This window comes from Pomacea canaliculata, linkage group LG8, assembly GCF_003073045.1.
Source record: "Pomacea canaliculata isolate SZHN2017 linkage group LG8, ASM307304v1, whole genome shotgun sequence".
Lineage (NCBI taxonomy): Eukaryota > Metazoa > Mollusca > Gastropoda > Architaenioglossa > Ampullariidae > Pomacea > Pomacea canaliculata.
Genome location: NC_037597.1, coordinates 3,426,744 through 3,449,538, shown reverse-complemented (window position 1 = coordinate 3,449,538; position 22,795 = coordinate 3,426,744). Strand labels below are relative to the sequence as shown.

Sequence of the window (22,795 nt, the reverse complement as noted above, 5' to 3'; positions counted from 1 at the left end):
TTAATTAAAATTATCATGATCTTCACCCTGATATAGAAGCTGCTTTATTACCATACTTCATGCATGTCAAACTGTCACTAACATTTTATTGGTTTAGCACAAAATGCTTTAGGAGATGGTACCTACAACTTAAATTTGTACATTTTCAGATTCCCAGTACCAAATCATTTACATTTTCAGCCTAAGAAAATTTTTATGACATGATTTGAGTTATGCAGCACGGTTTAACACATTTCTACATGACTCGAACACTAATACAGGCCTCCATTGTTTGTTAACACAAGTCCTTGCTGTAGATGATAAGCTACTGTTGACAAGAGAATGTCTAAATTTATTGTCTTGTGCATCAAGCAAACTTAGTGTGAGTGCACACATTTGTATGAAGATATTTTTTTTTGTAAACTAGGGTTTGTGATGTTGGGAGAGACTTACAGTTGGGTTAGACAGTAGAGAGGTGGGGGTTGGGTTTGTGGAAGAAGGGGGTGTTGGAAACCCTCACTAGAAATTTGTATGGAAATCTTAATGTTCTGGGGCAGCATAGAAAGGCATCTTGGCTAAACATTTAGTAAAAATCTTTTATAACAAAAGGAGTGGACTGGTAATTTCTGCGCAGGACTTGTTCACTGCTGCTAATGACAAGCCTAAGTGGTGAGAGTTGTCAACTGCTGCATCTATCCAGATATCTTCTGGGGCCATAGCTATAAAGCTGTTGCCCTAGGGCAGCATGAAGAATTCAAGGACAAGCATCTTGTTTCCGAAGTTATAAAACTGTGTCCCACCCCACAGATGCTGTTTTTTTCCCGCTGGATCCATAGTTATAAAGCAGAAGATAAGGTACCCAAGGATAAAGAGCATGAAGAAGTGTCCACGGGGTCAGGAAATCGCTTTATAACTTCAGAAACAAGATGCTTTCCATCAAGTTCCCCATTTTGCCCTGTGGAAACAACTTGCTGTCACTTTATAACTACGGCCCCTGATGACATAACAGAGAACTAGCGTAACTGGTCATCAGCTGGTACCAGTAAAAGGGTGAAAAAATAAATCTTTGGGATGGATAGTATGTGGTGGTCAGATGCAGAGTGGAGTTATTGAAGAAAGGGCAGACTGCAAAAAATATTTAAAAAAAACCCCAAAAGATGGGATAAGCTTTTGAGAAAAATTATGACAGATTGGCAGTTTGAACTCCATGTGCCTGCGACATGGACATGTGTCCTTGTTTCTACGTACTTGTGTATGTACAAGTCTGAAGACCATCCATGATTTGGCTTTTATTGCAGGACAATGGACTGAGCTGGATCAACAATGAAGGTGCACTGACCTATTTACAATAGGCTAGAATTAGCTTCAACGTAAGGAGGCACAATAACTAATCAACAGTAATTTGTAAACCTATGGCTTGATGAATGGTCAAGAGGTTCAGCGGATGGGAAAAAGAGGTGTTTATCATGCAAATGCATTCATTTCCATCAGAAAAGCACCATCTGCATGAGATGACAATCTGAATAATGCAATTACTGGCATAAGGACCACTGTTATTTAAGATTTGCTGCCAACATTTCACATGCATTTCTGCCTGATAATTTACCTGTTTATATTTGATTTTAACCACGACACAGAAGACGGTGCAGTATATGAATGGGGAGAATGCTTGCACTGCTTTCCCTTGATATCCAGATAATTTCTTCCCAAGACCATTAGGATCAACTTCCCCACACATACACACATTACAGGGAGCCAGGGTTGAAACAAAGTGATATGGGATAAGGGACAGGTCATAAAGTTAAAATTAAAAATCCTCCTAGAAATCACAAATAGTTGCAATAACTGTACTGTCTTATTTTGAGCTTTTTTTTTTAAAGATGGAGGCAGCTTCCTGGGGAGAAAGAATTCTGATAATTGATCTGTAGGAAATTTGCAGGCACTTTTCAAGATTTTTAAATATGCTTTATGCATGGCAGTTCCCAAAAGACATTGTTAAAACACAATATACATAATGCAGTTTTAGTGTAAATGATGTTGGTATAGTTTCACTCTTTTAGTATAATGGAAATGCTCGATTAAAAAGACCCGCAGATACAATCATCTTATATACAAATTCTGGATGCGGAGCGAGGACCAAGACTGGCATAATGCACAAGTTTTATTAGAAATCTTTCCCCAGCCACCATCTCCATACATCTGAAAACTACGGTAAGAATAAACAGAATATGGCGCAGGTTTCACAATCTTCAGTAACTTCTCACACATCAAGATCCTGCATAACCATAAAAGTTGCAGGTGATGAAAAAAGTTCCCCGTTTTGTTTGCATGTATGTGAATCACAAATGACCATAAATACACTGAAAAATCAGTTTCCCTGTCCCAAAAGGCAAGAAGTCTTCGTGCATATCAAGGGAATTTTGTGACGTTCTCAACCGAAAAACTCTGTCTGCTGGAAGAGTTTGCACCAACTCAGATAATGTGAACTGCATTCATGCAAAATATGGCCAACTCCAATGTTTCCTTGCAAAACAGCTGAGCTATGTGAGCCCCATTTAAAAAATAAAAAACCACAACACTCTCCAGATCAGTCTAAATCAAAGTCTTCCTTCTTCTTGCCTTCTTGAGAGAAACGTTCTAGACGGCGGCGACGCACTTCATGAAGCTCATCCTCATGCTCATCTTCTCGTGGATCTTCCCATGCTGGAAGATCCATTTCTTTTGGACCAGAAAATCCTGTCGCTCCTTCCAGTCCTGAAAAGTCTGAAATTAATGTTAAAAGCAACATTTTCAAAACTGGTTATTTGTTACACACCAACAAAAAAGGACGAAGATATAACGCTCTTGGCTGAATCCTGGTAAATGAACTTTGTTTCTGAAAAGCTTTGATTCCTACACTTACAGCCAGAAACTAACATGAATTATTATTACAGTGTTTTAATCCCACTGTTTTACATGCACTTGTCAATGCTTATCATAAGGCCAAAAATAAATATATTTTGAAAATTTGTGAACAAAATGTTTTAGTCTACTCAAAGTTACCTACATTTCAGTGAACCACACAGATGGTCTTTTAAAACTGTCCTTAATAAATGTACTTACATACAAAGAAATACAATTAAAAAATAAAACTTGAGCCATAAGAAATGGTAACACCACAAATGTAATGACATTTTAAGGAGCTAGAGTGAAATTTCACTTGGGGAGGTTTTGAAATTCTGGCTTAATTTCCAAGAAGCTTGCCAGTCAGGGAAGATTTTTTTTTTTTTGCACTGACAGCATTGTAATCATGGATATGTTTCTAAGTTGACACTGTCAAGATTCCTCCAAATGAGAAAGTGCATGTATCTATCTAGTTAAGGTTTTAACATCTTTCTACAATAAGTTTATTCCATCAGATTTGGGGAATGAGTAAATGATGTGGAGCTGTATGTGGTAAAGTGATACAAATTCTTCAAGTACCTAAAGTTTCCTCTAAGCTTTTTGAACTGGGAGAATTAAGCGATGTGACTGATGACGAAACTTTGGGCAATGTGTCTGTATTTGTTGTCACTGTCTCAGCCTGGTTGGTTTCTGGGATAGGACCTTCTGGCTTCGTCTTTGTTGAGGCTGTGTCCTTTGCTGTAGATGTTTGTGAACCGGTTGGTGGCACATGGATCCCACTCATTCTGAAAGACAATACCAACAGCAGTTCTATACACAAATTACAGCATCATTTAATAAGCATAAGCTACATAGCTGCCAACCCCCCATCCCCTTCCAACGAGGGCTTTGTTATCATTGCCTTTTAAGTGCTTCTAATCAATTCCTACAAATGTCACGTATTTTAAGAAGCTGACATCAAGCTTAAGTGGCTTGAAGCTAATGTGTTAAACCAAAATAATGACACAACGCTTCATTCTTGTGCAAAGATGTATAAGTTGACAATAACTTTACAATTATAAAATTCACCCAACACACCCAACTGTGGCTGCTACTTGATTGTACTGAGATATCAACATCATGGCACCATCTAGTAAGGCTTGGATATCCCGTAACCAGTAGATACGGGCTTCCACATTAGCTCTCTCTGTTCCTTCCATAGATCGCAGCTCAGAATCACTCAATCCACCAAGATTTGCAGGAGGTGGGGGGAAACCTAGACAGAGAAAATCATTTGATTTGCAGGATGGGAATGCCTGGTAAATGTGACCCTAGACAGGAGGATTTCAGGAGAAATAATATCAATAACTTTTTAGTCATTACACATTATAAATATGTATAAACTGTATATTTATAAATACAAATATATTTACAAATGTATATTTTTAAAACATGAAAACAAGCCTAATTCCAGGGTTTACAAAGTTGACATTTATAATATAGGCCTTTGTGAGGCATTTGGACTTCTTGTAAGAAGCTGGCTACTTACCAAATGGCATAAACATGGGCATAGATGGGAAAAAGGGGGAAATGGTGGAGGACTCCCTGGTGCTGCTGGTGTAGTGTTGTTGTTTGCACTGGTAGTTGTTCCTCCTGCTGATGGAACACTTTGTTGTGTCCCTGTGAGTGGAACATTATATCGTAATAGATTTCTGAGAAGAAAACAAAGAGTACTGGTATCAATGCTTTATACTTTCAATGCTCTATATATCTAATGCACTGTCTCATACACTTCCTCAAACACATGCACGCACATATTCCCCATCTCTCTCTCCACCTTGCTGTGGCTGTGCTCCTGGTTGTCCATTTGCATGAGCAGGAGGGACTGGTGGCCAGGCGTAAGGAAAACCTCCAAACATGCCATTGACTGAAACAAACCACACAGATGTATTCTAATACCAGTAACTATTTGCTCTGTTGGAATCGCCACAAAATCATTAATAAATAAAGCCAAAACTGTGCGCAATGCATCCTGCCTAAACCATGCTAAACAGTTTTCTCAACAGATTTTGCTCACAGTTTTGGAAAAGTTGCTGTGGGGCATTATTAGCCTGAGCAATGGGAGGTGCAGCTGCTGTTGCTGCTGCTGCTGCTGCTGGGGTAGCAGAAGGTCGTGGCATTCTCAGAACATCAAGGCGGCATGTGGGGCAAGTCTGCTGGCGCTGGAACCAGGAGCGCAGACAGCTAGTGTGAAAAATATGGTTGCATGGCAGCTTTTTGCTGGACTGGGTCATCTCTTCCCTGCAGATGATGCACACATTGTCTCCAGATGCCAGTTCTTCAGGTGTGGCATCTGCATACCTACAAAGGAGAAGGTACATAAATCAAGAGCGAAAGGCCCAAAGCCTAGTTTGGGTTAACATGGGTGTCTTGTGTGTGTGTGTGCGCGCATGCACACTATATACTTTTGAATATACTGGAAACAACAGACTGTCTTCACAAAACCTGCCTGAAAGCATAACATTACATTCATAATCCATTTTTGGCCAAGAAACATATCCATCATATACAACTTCTGCATTTCTTTAAAAAATTTACAGTTAAGGAATAATCAACAATGCTAAAATATTTTTTGAAATGGGAAGATCATTAACACACATGCACATGTGCATGCATACAGAAACCAGATCATTTGCTACTCACATCGTGTTCATGTTTCGGATAGCTCTGCGAGACATGATCACATCCTGCAATGCCTTTTTGAAAGATCTGAAATCATACATATCTGAATTAAAAGATAAGCCATGAATGTTGCAAACAGACTAATTATAACACTTCATCTATTTTTGTAATGTGGCGATTTCAAGCTACTGACCTGCTGGCAAGATACATGGGGCGTATAGCAAACAGTGGGAATGTATGCACCTTGATCATAACCACCATGAAACAGACATAAAGGACCACTCTTGTGAATCCTGTAAATACCAAACACACTATTTCAGCATTTTCAAATTAGCATCAGCATAGTGACTTTTGTTTCCTTTTTAAAAACATTGGTGTCAAAATTATTTCCTCTACAAATGCATGATTAGAAGAACTATGTTTGCAGAATACTCATTTGTACTTCCATATGATTTTTATGTGTTCTAGTTTTTGCTTTTAGCCATTGTCAAGGCAAGATATTTGTGTGTGTATCGTGTACAGTGGATTTCCAGCGCTATAATGACTTCTATCTGTAATTACCCATTAACAGTTCAGTGTAAAGAAGGTAAACAGCCTTATTATCCCAGGGATTTTCATTCTGTAGGTCCACTGTATGCAGCAAATACTTGATGAATGTCATGGCCACCACAGTCAGAAGAATGGAGTACTGCAAACAGCAAAAACATTTATCTAATTAATTCTTAGACGTCTGTTTATCCATCTGTTTAAATTAGCAAGGAAGGATACAAACCTTTATCTCAATTACTTGTGCAAAAAAAGAAATTATCTTCTGGACATATGACCACAATAAACAGTCATAACAAAAAGGCATAGCAGTTACTATATTACCTCACCTCAAAACCAAAGACTAGTTGTACTGTAGGCCCCTTCAGCAAGGTTGAATAGTAAGCATGGTTCACAAAATACACATCTAATACTCCAAGGAAAGTTAGCAAAGCTGCAAAATTAAAACAAACAATCTATTTACTGTGACAATATATTTAAAATATGTAACCCTCAGTAAACATGCTTCAGTTATTTGCTGTTTTCAACTGCCATGAACTCTTAAATTAAGTACATCAAGTGACTAGTATCATGCTTTAATTGTTAATCATTATAAAACCTGTTAACTAATGACAGGCATTAAACATGTATCTGACCAAGAACTTAAAAATGCTCACAAAGGACCCTCAGGTGAAAGACAAATGATATCACTGGACTCCTTTCCATCTGAAAACAGAAATTATAATATTGATATTTTATACAGAATTTTTACAACAAATTTCTATGATGACAACAAATTCATATCATCAAAGTTAAGTTGCCAACAGAAATATTTTAAAAACACTTTTTGAAGCATCATAGGCCAAAATACCAAATTTCTATCTTCAATCTACTTCAACTTTTTGTCAAAATTTTAGATATAACTAAATAAAAATAATGAAAAATGTTTTCAACCAACAATGCACTTGATTTTCTTTTTTTTTTGTGTGTGTCAACTGTTTTCAAGAAAAGAAAATTTTATTCTCTTATTTACCATGACCCCAGTTAAATTTCTTGATTTGTTTGTTAAAATGAACTGAGCTAAATAGTGCTCAATAAAACCAAGAACATGTGTTGTTTCATACAAAACAATCTAGATAATAACTTACAAAGTCAACACGATCCTCTGCCATCCAGTGAAAGCACTTTAGGAACAGAAGCACAGTAAACAAGGCCACAAAGCGTGGACTGAAATCATCCCTGAACACTGTAAACGCCAAGCAGGTTTCAGTCACTGCATACCAGGATCTCTCTATCAAGTGCTGCAAAAAAAAAATGTATATAAATTGCAACTATACTTGCAATGCTTACAAGCAAAACTTTTTAGAGCCTTTAAATTAGTGGAGGACTATCTTTATGTAGCTTCAGTTTTCTAAACATAAGTACATCTGAGTCCTCTATCTAGCTTTCTATGTCTCCACCTATAGTTCTCTAGAATATCACATAAGTTGATATATAATGATAAAATCTGTCATTTTCATATTAAAAATTTATTTCAATTCAAATTGAAATAAATAACTCTGAAGGTGTAAAAAACATTTCAACACTTGGTACAAGATGCTATTTCCAAAAGCATTTTTTCTTAGGAATCTGTGATAAACATTAATGCATTATGAGACTGATGACATACCTCCATTTCTGCAGCACGTAATTGTCCAAAAAATATCTTGCGTAGCAGCTTTCCCATAAGTATAACAATAACAAATGCTTGGATGTAGATCACCTTAAAGGCAAAAGAATGAGTTAGGCAGGCCACAAATATAGCATTATAAAGAGAAAAATTTAGTGAGTGAGAGAGAGCAAGCCACTCTACATAGCCACATGATGTTAAGAAGTTATCTAAATTTGGCAAATATTCTTTCCTGTTAACATTTACATTTAACTGATGCTAAAGGTTAAAAAATTTGTTTTTAAAAAATCCAAACAGAAATTTCAACATTTACAATATTTCCCATGGGGAAAGATCCTTAACTGCCTGTTTCAATCTTATCTGCTAAATTCTAATAAAAACAGTATGATATTATTAAATATTTAGTGGAATAAGAACATAAAAAAAAATTGTACTACTTTTGCTACTAAGCCGACACAAATAACTAAATTTTGAGTGGCACAACTGAAATGAAGCCAATGAGAAAAACTTATTTTTATATACATGCTGCTAGAGAAATAAAGAAGATGTGGAGGCAAATCTTTATATATAACATATTCATTGGTAGATACACTGTGGTAGAATGCCACATATCGAGATCACTAAAGAATGTAGCAAATGTTAGTTTTCACACCTTTGTCCTACAAATTTTCTAAAAGGTACTGCTCTTTAATAATGGCATGTTTTATTCACTTTCCATTTATTATCGCAGAATCTGAAACTTTTGTTCATCAAGATAATATATATATAAAGAAACGCGAACCTGACACTGTGTCACTTTCGATTTTTTAATCTTCTCTCACAGCTGCGCAGCTGCACACGTCATGTTTTCTTATTCTCTATATTTGCAAGATCAACTTAAGAATGGCAACTGGCTCCATCATTTAACTCAATATCAATGACTACATAAGCAGCTATATCACAACTTTTACTTCCAATGTTGCACACCTACTATTCTTTTCGGTTGTCCGTTTCAGCTGGACGACGTAAAACCTGTGCGACTACAAATCAGTGTCATCAACAATACCTAAACTTTAATTTTTAATTTTCACTTAACTGAAGGAAATTAATGTAATGTTCTACCATTTACGGGGCCAGAGTTTGTCGCGAAACAATCTCAGCATCTGCATCTAACACTAATTACTACTTAACTGTTACTTATTGCACACTTGGAAGTGACAGGGTGGGCAATTTACTTACAGCCATACTCGGGTTTGACTTGGTAATGTAGACAACCGATGGATAAAACTGTTTCTTTTGATAGTAGGCATTTGCAATAACTGCTGCTGTTAATGCAAAACTTGCTCCAGACAGTAGCAAAGAACGCATCTTGCCGGCTTACAGACGAGGACAGATCAAAATGGCGTTTCGGGTGTTTACGTCAGAAATAGGTCAAATGGACAAAAATAGAACAAGTCTTTCGTGGCCGTGTAGTATTGGTTTTTCAGTGTTTATATGAAAGGGGTTTTCCGAGGTAGACGCCATATTCCGCTATCAAAACAAAGGAAAAAATTAGCTAATATAACGAAGTCATTTATTTGAGCCACTTGTTTATTTCGGAGTATTATCCTAGGTTGTGTTACTTTGGACCACACGACTTTTTGTCCAAGTTGTATCACGAAGCTACATAACTCCGTAGGTGTATCGCTATGTTAGTTACCTCCCTTGACGAGTGGTGGCGGCGCTAATGTAGGTAGTTGTAGCAACCATAATGGCGACCGACGGGTTTGGACTGGCCGTGTATATATAGTCTGTTCGGGATTTAACTAAATAAGCTACTGTGAAGACGCACGAATGCGTTCTATTGTCGCGCACAATGTTGAAAACTAGGTGCCACTTCTGGAGTGATTTGAGTAGCCAGCCTGAAAGTGAATAATGTGGACTTTTTAACTTGTGCATTGCTGAGCTTTTTGCAGGTAATTTGGTGATTTTCTTCCTTGATTTATTTGTATAAGTGTGAGGTAATTTTCTTGGTGTGTGTTTCTTCCAAGTTTGGTTGCCTTTTTGATAATCTAAGAGAGGAACGCAGCGCAATGCATCTGTCAGGAGGGTCATTTAATTCATTCTTCAGCAGCCAACAGATATAACGATTGAGCAGTCAAACAACAGCTTTCAATGTATGGTGTTTTTTGGGAAACTACAAATAATGCAAAGAACTTGAAAAATACATCATAGTGCTTCATAACGCAAAATTAATAATAATAATAAACTTGTGATTTATATTGCGCATGGTACGCTCAATTAAAGAAGGAGCATGCATGCACTCAGCGCTTAAGACAAGGATATGACATGGACAATATTCATGCAGAGGATGGAAATAGAAACAACCATGCAAACAAAATCTTAACAAATCCCAACAAACTACTCAACAAATTTACTTTATCCTTTCAATGCGCTACGTACAGCGCAGCTTCTTTGCACAGTTTAATTCATCTTTGACAGGAGCAGACAACTCTGTATTATCTACAAAAAAGACATGCAGACATAATAAACCATTGTACTGGATATAAACAATAATGTGGCTTGCACAATATAAACATCATTGCACTCATTCCGTAGCTTTGCCCACATGGAGTAAGTTGAATGTGCTCTCTGCTGCAATCCTCCATATCAAATTTGAGCCAGCATTTTATTTAGCAGGCACATAGTAAACTTAGATGCACATGAACATAAAATTTGTTGGATGAGAAAGGATGTTTATAGCATATTAACCTTATCTCATCTTAACATTATAGAGGAAAACTTGCAATTGTTTTTCTTCCAGTTTTTAGAAAAGAAATATGACAGCATCACTAAAAGGACAACTAGGGACCAAAAGCAGTGGTGAGTATTATTCACTACTTTCTTTGGTCTCTGAACTGCAAACTGTATGCAGAATATGCACAAATAAAAAAAAATTACAACAGTAAATGCTAATATCTAAATTGAAAAATAGACATTCTTTTATAGAATTCTACTTTTTTCTGATTTTTTGGTGGTTTAAAACAAATCACATTTCCAATTTAGCATTGAATTATGATTTCCAGAGTATTTGTAAGCTGTCAGCATTCTTCTTTTTGTTCTCTTGTGGGATTGTCATCAAAACAGCTGCTGTACTTTTTAAAATAATAATGATAATAGTGGGAGCTTTTATAGTGTTATATCCTAGCCAAAGCCAGGCTCACCACATAATAAACACAAAAACACCACACAGACAAAAATCCTGTGGCTCTGTAAGTTAATGGGAATACCAGGTTGTTCTTCTGCCGGATGACAGTCATAGACCAAGTTGTCGATGAGACAGATCTACAGTCATTGGACTAGAGAGAATAGATAAGTGATCAAACATGTAGATCAAATCAGGAGAATATCCAGATAATCACAAAGCAGAAATTGCAGCATAATGTTGAAATGCATGACTGTTTGGCATTATTTGTGTAAGGTTTGTTCTTTGTGTTCTTGGCATCCCCTCTGACTTAAAAGAAATTCTTTCAGTCATACAGCTTATAAACATTCTTTAAATTTCTTTTACAGTCTCAACGCCACCTTTTTTTGGTTATCTTTAAAATGGATTATTGTTTATGCTGTTCTTTTGTTTCATCTTTAAAGAAAATAAAAATGAGTCTTGTTAATCCTCTGTTCAGGTGAGTTTAAAAGTTAACACTTTCAATTAATGCTCTTAAAAATGCATTTGTTATTCTTTGCATTACTGAGAATTGCAACTAGTATACTGTTCTGGCATTTGCTTTGGGCAGCACTTTCACCAACATCCAGTAAATACACTACCCAGCTTTTGGTTTTGGATCATATGACAAATCATTACAGAAAAATCAGCACTGCTAAGCGTAAGTTTTTCCATAACTAGTTTTGCAAAACTTTTAACTGTAGATCAACTTTTATTCAGCCTTGTAAGAATGTTGACATGATTTAGAAAGATCTGTGTGTGTGTGTGAGAGAGAGAGAATCAGCAAGAATGAGAGTTTCTTTTGACAATGCTAATTTGTGTGATGCTTAAGGCAGAAATTGAGTGATGAAGGTCTTAACCAACACAATTTCAACGTGAAAAGAAGTTAATTCCACTAGCCTGTTATGCATATGCTCAACTTAGACTGTCATTTATGATTTGTAATATATACATCAAGGAGAATGATTGCCTCAGAAGAAACAGTATAATTTCACTCTATGAATTTTTATGCTTGTAGCTGACATTCTCATATAGATAACAAATTCTTTATTTGCATACTAGTGTCATTCTCTTCATTGGTAGTCATTATAGTGAACATATTTGACAGCAGAAATGGTAATATAATGAGACTTGAATGCACTAACTCAAAATCTGTTCCATTATTTTATTTCAGCTGCAATTGATAATGCACCTCCAAAGTCTATGTTCTCAAGTCAAAAGAGTAAGTGCTGATGAGAGATGATTCTGAGCAATATTTGAGGGTTTAAAATTTGTCTTTATATAAAATGAAATATTTGATTTTGTTAGCATTGTCATCCAGGTATATCCCAGAGTTAATCAGTTTTGAAATACAGGCTTCATCAATTATTTATAAAACAATTGTCTTCTGATATTTAAGTTTCTCTCAGTATTCTTATGAAGTGTCTTTTTGCAGTGCGCGACAGAAAAAACAGGCGGCTTATTGAAAAGTATGGTTCGCGGCCCACGTCACGCATGTCATATCGTCCAGAGTCAAGAGATGATGATATATATGATGAGACCCAGTGGGTAAGTAATTAAATAAAGGCTCAGTTTTCATTTTTACAAGACTGATCCACCTGGGATGATCTTTAAAATTATTGATTCTATATGGACATGACACCTTAAAGACAAGTTAGAAACTGCCGGTGAGTAATATCAAATGAAAACTTGGTCAACAATTTTTTTACGAAAGTCATGTTACTTAAATAAAATTAGTAATTTCTTATCAATTTTTGTGGTCAACATGGATATGACAATCAAAATGCAGAATTGGCTCTAGAGTTTTTGTAATCTGCAATAATTATTGTGTACATCACGAAATGCATGTGTATAGTAATTGACCTGTGGCTAATATCTGTAAAAAAAAAAGTCATAGACTATGTCTTAGATTTCTTTGCCTGTCTCATGTACAGCTGTTCAGGAGCATCTGTAGGGAGTGTCCAGCAGTAGTCATCCAGCATGGTAGTGGACAATTTTCCATGGTATCTTTTTTCCATTGTTGTGATATCTTGATGAAAACGTTTGCCATATTCATCACTATACCACAGTTGTCAGGAAAGAAATCCAGATGGGAATGAAGGAAGTGGATCTTGACAGATGTCTTGCAGTCAGGTTTATGATTCTGCATCAGCATGTCTTTGACTATAGTTCCTTGTAGTTTTTTGCCCTAACATTCCTGAGAAAGTTTGTAGACAATAGTCGAAAAGCATTCTATGCTTGTTTCACATCACCCAGCAGCAAATTCTTGAGCCGGTCATTTTTGAAGAGCTCTTGAATCTGAGGACCAACAAAAACTCCTTCTTTAATCTTTGTCTTGTTGAGTTGAGGCAATTTTTCATGCAGGTACTGGAAGTCCAGTCCATGGCTTTCACGAAGTTTTCATCAAACCTAGTTTTATGTGAAGAGTTGGTAGCAGGATTTTGTGAGCCTCGACCTGAGCTGGATGCTGGATATTCTTCTCTCCAACTGCTACATTCATGAGGCCCTCAATATAGAAACAGAGAACAAGATTAACCTTCCTTTCTGAAGAAAGGCCCCAGCTGCTGGCAGCACTTTCAATATGAAGTAATTGTGACATCATCTAGAAGATTCCATTTTTGGAGTCTTGAACCTAGCAATTCTGCCTTGTTCTTGGATATCCAAATCACGAACCAGGTCATTTAGTTCTTCCTGAGTTATTCTGTGTGGGATTGATGACACACCACTGTGAAAATCTGGATCACTGCATGCTGACTGATGGAGAAGAACAGGTCAGCTCACTCTCATCCTCATCAGCTGAATCAAGAGAATATATTCTGCTGGAGGTTTGAAATAGGAAGTCCCTCACCTAGTGGAACTGGTCTCAATGCAGAAGGAATGTTGGGGGTAGACTATTCTCACATTTTTTTGCTTCATTATCCAACTGGAAAGAGGATGAAGCAAGCAGAAGTAACAGTCATTTGTGTGGTTGCTTGGCTCTCTCCGCATCATGGGGACATTGATGGTCTTTGCCATTCAACCACTGTGAAAGCTGTGTTGCGCATGTAGCACAACATAAATGTGGGGCTCAAGGTTTGTCTTGGTTGCCAATCTTTGCATCATAAGTAAAGATGATATGCCTTCTTCACTTGAGAAGTGCTACTTTCCTTCTGGTTTTCAAATCTCACTTCTTTACAAATTTAGCAAAAATCGTCCAGGATATTAACACACTTTAAAGGCATTAATAATAATAATATGAACTTATAATGCGCAGCATCATGACCAAGATAGATTGCACTCTCTGCGCAGTCCAATCATGATAAATGAAAGATAACAGCCAGTGGACAGTGAGGTACATATAGGCACACTGAACAACATAAATGTAAGATACAAGAGTAGAATGTAAAGCAATGGATGAAGGTATGGAGGGATATAGATACGGTAAACAGTTTGAGATGGAGTTCATTACATGATGGGTAGCATGACTGAAGGTACTGTTAGGGAGTTAAGAATAGTAATTCAGGGATAGTACTTTGTGAACAGATACATTTTTAAATAGCGTTTGAATGTAGCCTTGGAGTCCGAGTGGCAAATGTGGTGTGGAAGAGAGTTCCACTGCTTAGCAGCACAGAGGGTGAATGTCTTTGTAGGAGGGAGGATAGAATGCGGGAGTCTGATGAGGAGCCAAGGTTTCAAGCCGGGGTGTAGACAGACAAGATTTCAGTAAAGTAGTGGGGAAGGAGCCTTCAGCTTATTTAGGATGTTGTTACAGTCCCACTGGATAAATTTATACGATGAAACAAAGAAAATGATATATCAAATATCTTCAAATAGAGAGCCAATACAAAATTTTCATGGTCATATTTGTGTTCAGCACACCAAGATACCACACATTAGGACCTTTTTCTGTCAGTAATAATTTCAGTATGGACCAGTGTAAGTTGTCATTTATGATCATATTCATATTTTACAGGATGAACCAGAAGATGAAGAGGAGCGTCAGGTTCAGGAAATTATGCGCACCACGCTTCGTGTGCCCATGAAGGCTTTACCTCAGGATAGTACATTGGTAACAACTGGGTTACAGTCAGAAGTAGGAGGGCTAGGCACCAGAATGAGGCCTTACTCAACCACATTCCAAGGGATGGCACAGGCAGTGCAGAGCACAAACTACCAACAGCGGCAGCGACCTATGTCATCTCGATCCGCAACATCCCTTGCTAGCAATGTGTCACATGCATCTCGTGCTTCAAACCCTCTGAAGGTCACATATGATGGAGATGTTTTGCATAAGCATGCTCATGTTTTTACAGAGCCCCAGAAACCTTTTACACCACGTACATTAAAAAGCAACCGAGAGTCACACTTGAAAATGAAGGGAAATAAGTATTACACTCCTCCAAAGACAACTAACTTACCTTATGGAAACAAAAGAGGGGAGGACAGCCATGAGACAGATAGGAACAAGGACAGTGCACCTCAAGCCAAACCCAGGAAGCACAGCCGAATCCAAGATGGCAGAGAACTTGACTATAACAGACACACTAACAGAGTCAATGCTGATGGAAATGAGTCTCCAGAGCCATGCACCATTGCGCAGTGATGGTGACAGAGGAACCGTACCTCCTCTGAACATTTCTCTGGACAAAGACCACCAGAGCTGGTTGCAGGAGCAGGCTTCAAAAGCTCAGATCAGAGTTCGAAATGGCATTGTTAAATCTGATGCCTTTTCTGAGGACATACAGGAACAGCCTGACAGTAGCATTGCTTTGGGCAACACAGATGTACTTCGCTTCACTCGAACTGGGATGCCTACAAAGTAAATGTCATTTTAGTAATGTGCTGATGTCTCTTACTTTTATTGGATATATACATTGCCTTCTCTGTCTGACTTGCAGATTTGTAAGAATATTCTTTTTATGCCTTTATTTTGTGGTGGACATTTTCAAGTCCATTTCAGATATTTATGTTATACGATTACTGTATCATTGTTTTGATATGACTTACATACTTTTCTTTTTTTAATGTTTTTTTTCATGATAATGTACTTACTGTACCATTCATTTTGTGTGGTAAAATTATTACAGTTATTTGTGTGATTTGACTCTGTTATGTTGCACTAGCTTAAATTGTTAGAAGCTTCACACTTCACAAAATTGCATGTAGCTCCCTGTAGTGACATAATTATAGGTTATTTTTTTATGACTGTGAAACATAATAGAGTATTTATGATCACTAGAATGACGAGTTACAGATTGCTTGCAAATTGTTTCTAAAATAAGAGCTAGAAAATTGGTCTTTTTGGCAGGTACTTTGGTATTAAATCTCCAACTGGTCGTCGTCTAAGTCAGGCGTGAGTAAATCACCGTCTCTGTTTATGCTTCTGTACCCTTGACTTTACTTACACGCTTTTTTCATTAAATCAACACAAAAAAAACCTTAACCTTTTGGAATAGTTTGGGGAAATTAAATTTAGTATATGGTCATGCATGTGTATTTGGGTGTACTATTTTTTTTTCTTAATAATGTATAAGTCTCGTTACTGACTGGACTGAGCCTCTACTGTTAACATATTGAAGCTAATGGATTTTCACATTATTAAATGATGGCTTATTTGAACTTGTATATTTTTAAAATTTGAGTTTTATATTTCATTAAGTAAAATTTTCATAGTCTGCTGATTGCTTTTTTGAAATTTGTGTGGATGATGACAAAGATCGAGTCATCTCCGTAGTTTAGGATCAGTCCCTGCCAGAGTCACTTTTATGTTTCATGCTATACTCCTAAAAATCAGAATGTTTTAAATGTTTTTTTCATTTTTTGTTTACTTTGCTCTAAAATATTGCTTTTTTGCTGGATCTCATTAGCCTTGTCAGTGACATCAGTGTCTGTTATTTTACTATGTTCTTCTTTTTGTTTTGTTGGTGCTGGTGTTTTTTCTTTTTTCTAAACTTGTTAATGGTTTTATGTACTAATTGTTTTAAGTGCCTTTCAACCAGCACTGCATCTTCCAATAAATGCACTTTTGTACATTTTTGAAATTTGGTTTGATCAAAGCTAGGTTGTTCCTTGGAAATTGAGTGTTACGTGCATGATTATGTGTTTGTGTACATATCCATGTGTACAAGCTGACATGCATTTGCATGTTGACATGCATGTACATATGAGTATACACAAATGCATGCACAATCTTCATCAGTTTGAGAGTGGTTGGCATCATAACAGCACATTTTTTTAACTGAGTAAAATTACTTTTAAGCATGATTCTGTTGTGGTAAGAAATGATTAAATAGTAAAATAAATGACTTTATGAGAAGATATGCGTTAATATAAAGGATAGTGAAATGAAAGCGATAGTAAATCAGATGATTTTTTTGTGTGAAATATTTGTTTAAAGTTTGGCTTTTTTTCTACGACAGATCGAGTAAAATGCTTCAAAATCACCATGGTTTGCATTAAGGAGGTCTGATAGCACAATGGTTAACGTGCTTGTCACAAATATAGTAAAGACCAGGTGCTTTGGGTTCTGATCTTTGCTCTGCCTTGCTCATTTTTTTTCCTACTGTGTGGGGCACCAATTTTCAGTGCTGACTACATAACTATGATGTAGCCTTAGCTGCTAGCTTAAAAAATTGGCATAAAACACCAGTTTAAACAAATGATGTATGATTTTGTATCACAGCTACAGCTCTGGCTTAAATGTTCTAGATACTTAACAATTTGATTTCTGTTATTTAAAGCACATAATTGTCAATTATTTTTAATTATCAAATAATGCCATTTGTTGTTGTCTGTTGCAAAATATTTACTATGGAAATAATCCAGAAAATATTAAGTGGTAATGAAGAAGTTATGGAACTTTAGATTGGATAAAGGTGGCAGTCAATCCTGAATAAATTACAGATTTTTGGCTTCCTTAAAATTTGTTTTCATAATGGTGTGTGTTTCTATGCATGCAAGCATGTGTACACAGAGATATGAAATTTAACTGGAGATGAAGATAAGCATAATGTTGGGTGAGGCAAGGGGTCATTCAAGGGCAGGAAAAATTGATGTGGAAGATAGGAGTAACTGAGGATTACAGTCAGAATGTGATGATCTATTATCTATTATTAATCTTAAAAAGTACAGTATTGCAAGAAATCTTGCTTTTTCATGTTTATGCATCTATAAGAACACTCGAATACACATGCATCTACATAGTGTATGAGAACAGCTTTTGCCATAAGTGTTGTAGTTTAAATGGGCACAAATGCTCAAGTGAGCTGTGGGCTAGGAGCCCAATAATTTATTGTGCACTGTAGGAGGCACCAGTTATTTGTTTAAGCATGACATTAGGTTTTTCTTCTTTCAATTTGCAAAGCTGTAACCCTGTAACCACCCATTTGCTTTCTTGCTACTTTGTACAGAGAAGAAGAACAGAAGTATGTGGCATTTGCTCAAGAAGTGACACAGGATATAGTTAACAGAGGAGTTTGCAGTGATAGGTGAGTATTTAATGCTGAATTCCATATTTCTTGTTATTTCTGCTGCTTGCACATGAGTACCCTGAGCAAAGAAAGAAAAAAAAATAGCTGTGTGTCAGAACCTGATTAATCCAGCTGAATAAAAAAAAAGTTCTTGCAGATTCTGACAGGCAGCTGTTTTCATTTGTACCTAATCCTTTAAAACACATCTAAATGGCAAAAAACAAAACCAAACCCAAATCTGTCTTCTGATTATATGTAGGGATTTTTTTTGCGCTCTTTCTGTTAATCAAAAAACAGAGGGGAAAAAAACAACTTGTCAAAGTGCAAAGATAATTTGATTTTTATTTATTCTTCCAGAAATTATTCTTGTTGATAAAATGATAATTAATGTGTTAGTCTTACAGCATTTGTGACATGGGCATGTAATACCCTTGTAACTACTATATTAGAATCCCAACACTTAATGTGTAAGTTGTCAAATTACTGAACAAATTAAAAAAAATCATTGTGTGTGCATTGTGCTGCAGGGTTTTACATAGAATATTTGAAAACCACATTGAAAGAAAAAAAGGAGAGCTTGAGGAGGTGAGTTTTAGATTGGGAGGGGGAGTGTAAGAGAGCTAAATAATATTATATAATTATTATAATACAATTATTTTAGCTGTTCTGGTCCTGGATTATGCTGTATGTATTATTTTGGGAATTTTTTGCATTTCAGATTAAAGATTCATTTTGTGTATAAATCTGAAAACACAAAATTTTTCTTTGTATAATTCTGACTTGTACAATTTCTGCATGAAGATAAGCTATTTTTTTGTCTAACGCTTCTTCTAACTTTGCAAATTTCAGAGAAGACTGCGTGCCATAATAACAGATATTCGCATGGACCTTGGGGTACAGTTTGTCTCAGCAGAAAAGAGCTTAAAAGAAGATCAAGATCTATGCTTTGCTGAGGCAATAAAAAATGGAGATAAAAAGAAAATGAATGGCAACACCACAGAAACAGGATCTTTAGAAATGACTCAAAATACATTAACATTTGGGGAAACTACTGACGTATTTAGTACCATAGGCTCGAAGGTAAGAAATGACAGTGGGGATGATTTGTCTGTAACGCAAGTCCTGAAACAGTATCAGATGGACCTCACTGTTCAAGATGCTGAATCAGAGGAACATGCTCTTAAGGATCATGGGGACTACTTTGGTTCTAAAGAAGTCGCAGAGGATGGTCAGCATGATGCTGAATTGGGCATGAATGGAGATTCTACGCAATATCCCAAGATTAATGAAGATGACAGAGGTGAACAACATGCAAAGTCCTCACCACTAGTTAAACCAAGGAAGTTGTTGAGACAAAATGCAAGTGCTGCCAAGCAGCCTGAAGTAGAGAGTGATGCTGATGCAGCATCAGAGTTGTCATGCATTCCAGCACACAAATACAATGACAGTCGTCAAACATCAGCTCACGGGACAGACACCGAAGAGACTAGAGAGGAGGAGGCTGACGAAGAATATGAGGAGGACTATGATGCTGATGAAGATGATGGACGTGAAGGAGATTTAGAGAGAAATTCAGATGATGATTTTTGAGGGTGTTCCCCCTGTTCTTTAATACTTCAGGTGGTGCAAATTGTATATTTTTCCCCAATCAGAAATCAATCTTTTGATGATGCAAGCCTTCAGGGTAGTAAAAGGACCTTTGACTAATGAACGGACAGTACTGTAGCTAATAGGGTAAATAGGGTGACAGGATTTTCTGTCAAGAAACTATACCGTTGTTATTTTTTGCTTGAGACTTAGTTTAAATCGGCTGATTGTTCAAAGAAAACTAATATGTACTATTTCAAATTAATATTTACTCTGTATTTATGTGGTCCGATTTTCTTGGTAACCATCATTTTGTGTATTAACTGCATAATGCAGTTTTCTAGAGTCCTAAAACCAAACTTAGCTGCGTTTGAAATGTTCTAAAGGTCTCGTGTATAATTATTGAGGATTACCAAACTATACTATGTTGTAAATATTAGTAAGCTATGCTATGTCATAAAAAGATGAACATTTTGTTTATTTTACTTTATTAACATTTTGTCCTTTACTGTGTAACTTTCATGAACTTGCTATTTGCACATATTTATTCTTTTTGAAATATATATACACTGGAACAATTTGCACAAAGAAGCAAGAATTTTATAGAGCTATTGTTATACTCTTTTTTTTTTCCACCTACATAAAATGTAACCTGAACTTTGCTATATAAAACACTGATGGATTATTACAATTTTAGATGTCTTTACATCAGTCTTGTGTACTGAAATGCCAGTTTTAGAAGAGGTGAGAATTTGCTAACCCATGGCTGGGCTTCAAGTAGTTTTTCTAGAAGAAGCCATGCTAGAAAATTAACTGCTGGATAAGTTGAGTAAATTCTCAATAAAGTTACCTTGAAATATATTTCTGCACGATTTCAAGATTGACATTATTTCATCTGAGAAATGTCATGCTTCACTTGTCTGTCTTTATGATCTTTACAATAATAAAAAAACAGATGTTTATGAAATTACTGTGAATGATATACAGCACATCCCAGGGAATGTCAGAGTATTGTCAAGATGGTGAGTTGTCAATAGGTAGTCTGGTCAGATGGTGATGTTTATGGTGTTGACAATAATGATGATAAAATTCTAAATTTTGTAGCCGATTCATACATGACTATTGTTTTTCCCTGTAAAGTCTGCATACAAACCCTAATGACTCCTGGAATGCAGAAAAAGTTGGCAGATACAATACCCATTTTGCAATTACTGAAACAATGTTTGCCCCTTATTTAAGGAAATTGTTTTTTGTAAAATTAAGTAACTTAATTTCATAAATTAATTTTTTGTAAATTTATTAAATCAAGACTACTAGACCAGTAACAGTTTTCTTGTTTACAGACTGTTGAAATAACAAAGTGTTGGAGGAAGAGAAAGTGCACGCATACATTTAGAGAGAAAGAGACGTAGACTTTTTTAATTTTAGAGCTTGTGCATTAATATGATATGATTTTGTTTTAAACAAGCATGTAACACTCAAGCTGGACACTATGTACACATTGATGCAATAATTTACAGAAGTTGATCTCAGCCAGATGTTTTTGTCTGGCCCCTGTTTCATTGGCTGTAATTTTCACTGAGAATGTCCTGTCTTTGCCAAAACATTTATTGATTCCAAAAATATACTATCCATTTTTTTTTTATAGAATGTATTGGTTATATAATACTGATAATGTATCATTAAAATACATTGGATGAAGGAAGCACCCTAAGTTCTATACTGAAAACTCTAATGACGCCTAAAATGTAATACTACAGTCTTCTGGCAGCTGTACGATTTTTAGAGCCAAGCCCAACAAACCACATCCGTCCACATGATTCACATAATTCAGTGTAACTGTCTGCGTGCATTGTTGACAATGGTTTTTCCTGCATCATAGCCCATGTCATTTTATTCCTACGAAATGTTTCATTGCTAAATATTTAAATGTGTTTTGCATTTATAACAGTACTGCTATCAATTGTGGGTCCAAAAAATGTCAGTTTATTTTGTCTAAAGCTAAAGTGTTTTCTACCATGCTGAGCTGATAAGAGTTGAGAGTTGCTTAGTGATGATTGTGGTGTCATTAGACAAAGATGAAATTGTTTAATCTTTCATAGCTGTGTACTTTAAAAACTGCACTTTTTAGTGAAATGGTATTGTATCATCAATACAAGACAAAATGGGTTACTAGTGCTAGCTTTGGGAACGTTAAAGCAGTGCATGAGCTTATTATATTATCCCATGTTAATAGATTGCCCATCAGAAAGACTTCAGAAATTACTAGAGGAATGAAATGAGAATTCTTAATGATTATCAGTCATAATTTTACTATTATTGTCTTTTCTGTCAGAACCTTACATTTGCAACAAAACTAAATATACATTAAGATAGGCCAAACTGACTTTTTTGTGTATGTGTGTGATTGCCGCATGTGAAAGAGAGAGATAAAGAGAAGGTTAGGGTTAGAAATGAAATAAATATATAAATACTGCAAATTTTGTTTCTCACAAATTATAGCTTCAAATCTTGTTTGGAAAGCAAGTCTCATTACTCTGGTGCTAATTCTCTTTGTATCATATTATTGGCAGATTGATGTCCACAATATGCATATCATGTATAAATTAACTAATTTTTTTTCTTATAAAACACTATCAAAATACTTAGGGAAAGAACATTATTTTATATGTTAATGAAGTTTAACAAATTCTAAAAAAATGTTATAAACATTGTCATCAAAAAGAGCACAGAAATTACAAAATTAAGATTCACTTCTTTCACATGTTTAATGAAAAATCATTCATTTTCATAAATTTAATCACTTTACAAATCAATTGTCTCCGTCAGTGGTTGACTAGGAAAGTTAAAGACAATCCTAGA

The 22,795-nt window shown here is 36.0% G+C and overlaps 2 protein-coding genes across 2 annotated transcripts; one reads left to right on the top strand and one right to left on the bottom strand.

The window, feature by feature from the left end:
• Positions 1 to 388: 388 nt before the first annotated feature.
• LOC112569915 (E3 ubiquitin-protein ligase synoviolin B-like) lies at positions 389 to 9,296 on the bottom strand. Its single transcript, XM_025247996.1, is given in 15 exon segments — positions 389 to 2,742; positions 3,442 to 3,647; positions 3,940 to 4,110; positions 4,113 to 4,117; positions 4,391 to 4,521; positions 4,679 to 4,768; positions 4,919 to 5,202; positions 5,545 to 5,610; positions 5,717 to 5,816; positions 6,085 to 6,211; positions 6,399 to 6,502; positions 6,726 to 6,774; positions 7,197 to 7,349; positions 7,718 to 7,810; positions 8,936 to 9,296. Coding segments are annotated over 15 exon segments (1,884 nt in total). The 5' UTR covers positions 9,065 to 9,296; the 3' UTR covers positions 389 to 2,566.
• A 107-nt stretch (positions 9,297 to 9,403) lies between these two features.
• Positions 9,404 to 22,413, top strand: LOC112569913 (spermatogenesis-associated protein 7 homolog). Its single transcript, XM_025247993.1, is given in 11 exon segments — positions 9,404 to 9,651; positions 10,500 to 10,558; positions 11,470 to 11,559; positions 12,073 to 12,120; positions 12,334 to 12,446; positions 14,851 to 15,411; positions 15,413 to 15,696; positions 16,186 to 16,230; positions 18,287 to 18,364; positions 18,874 to 18,931; positions 19,196 to 22,413. Coding segments are annotated over 10 exon segments (2,061 nt in total). The 5' UTR covers positions 9,404 to 9,651; positions 10,500 to 10,515; the 3' UTR covers positions 19,937 to 22,413.
• Positions 22,414 to 22,795: the final 382 nt, after the last annotated feature.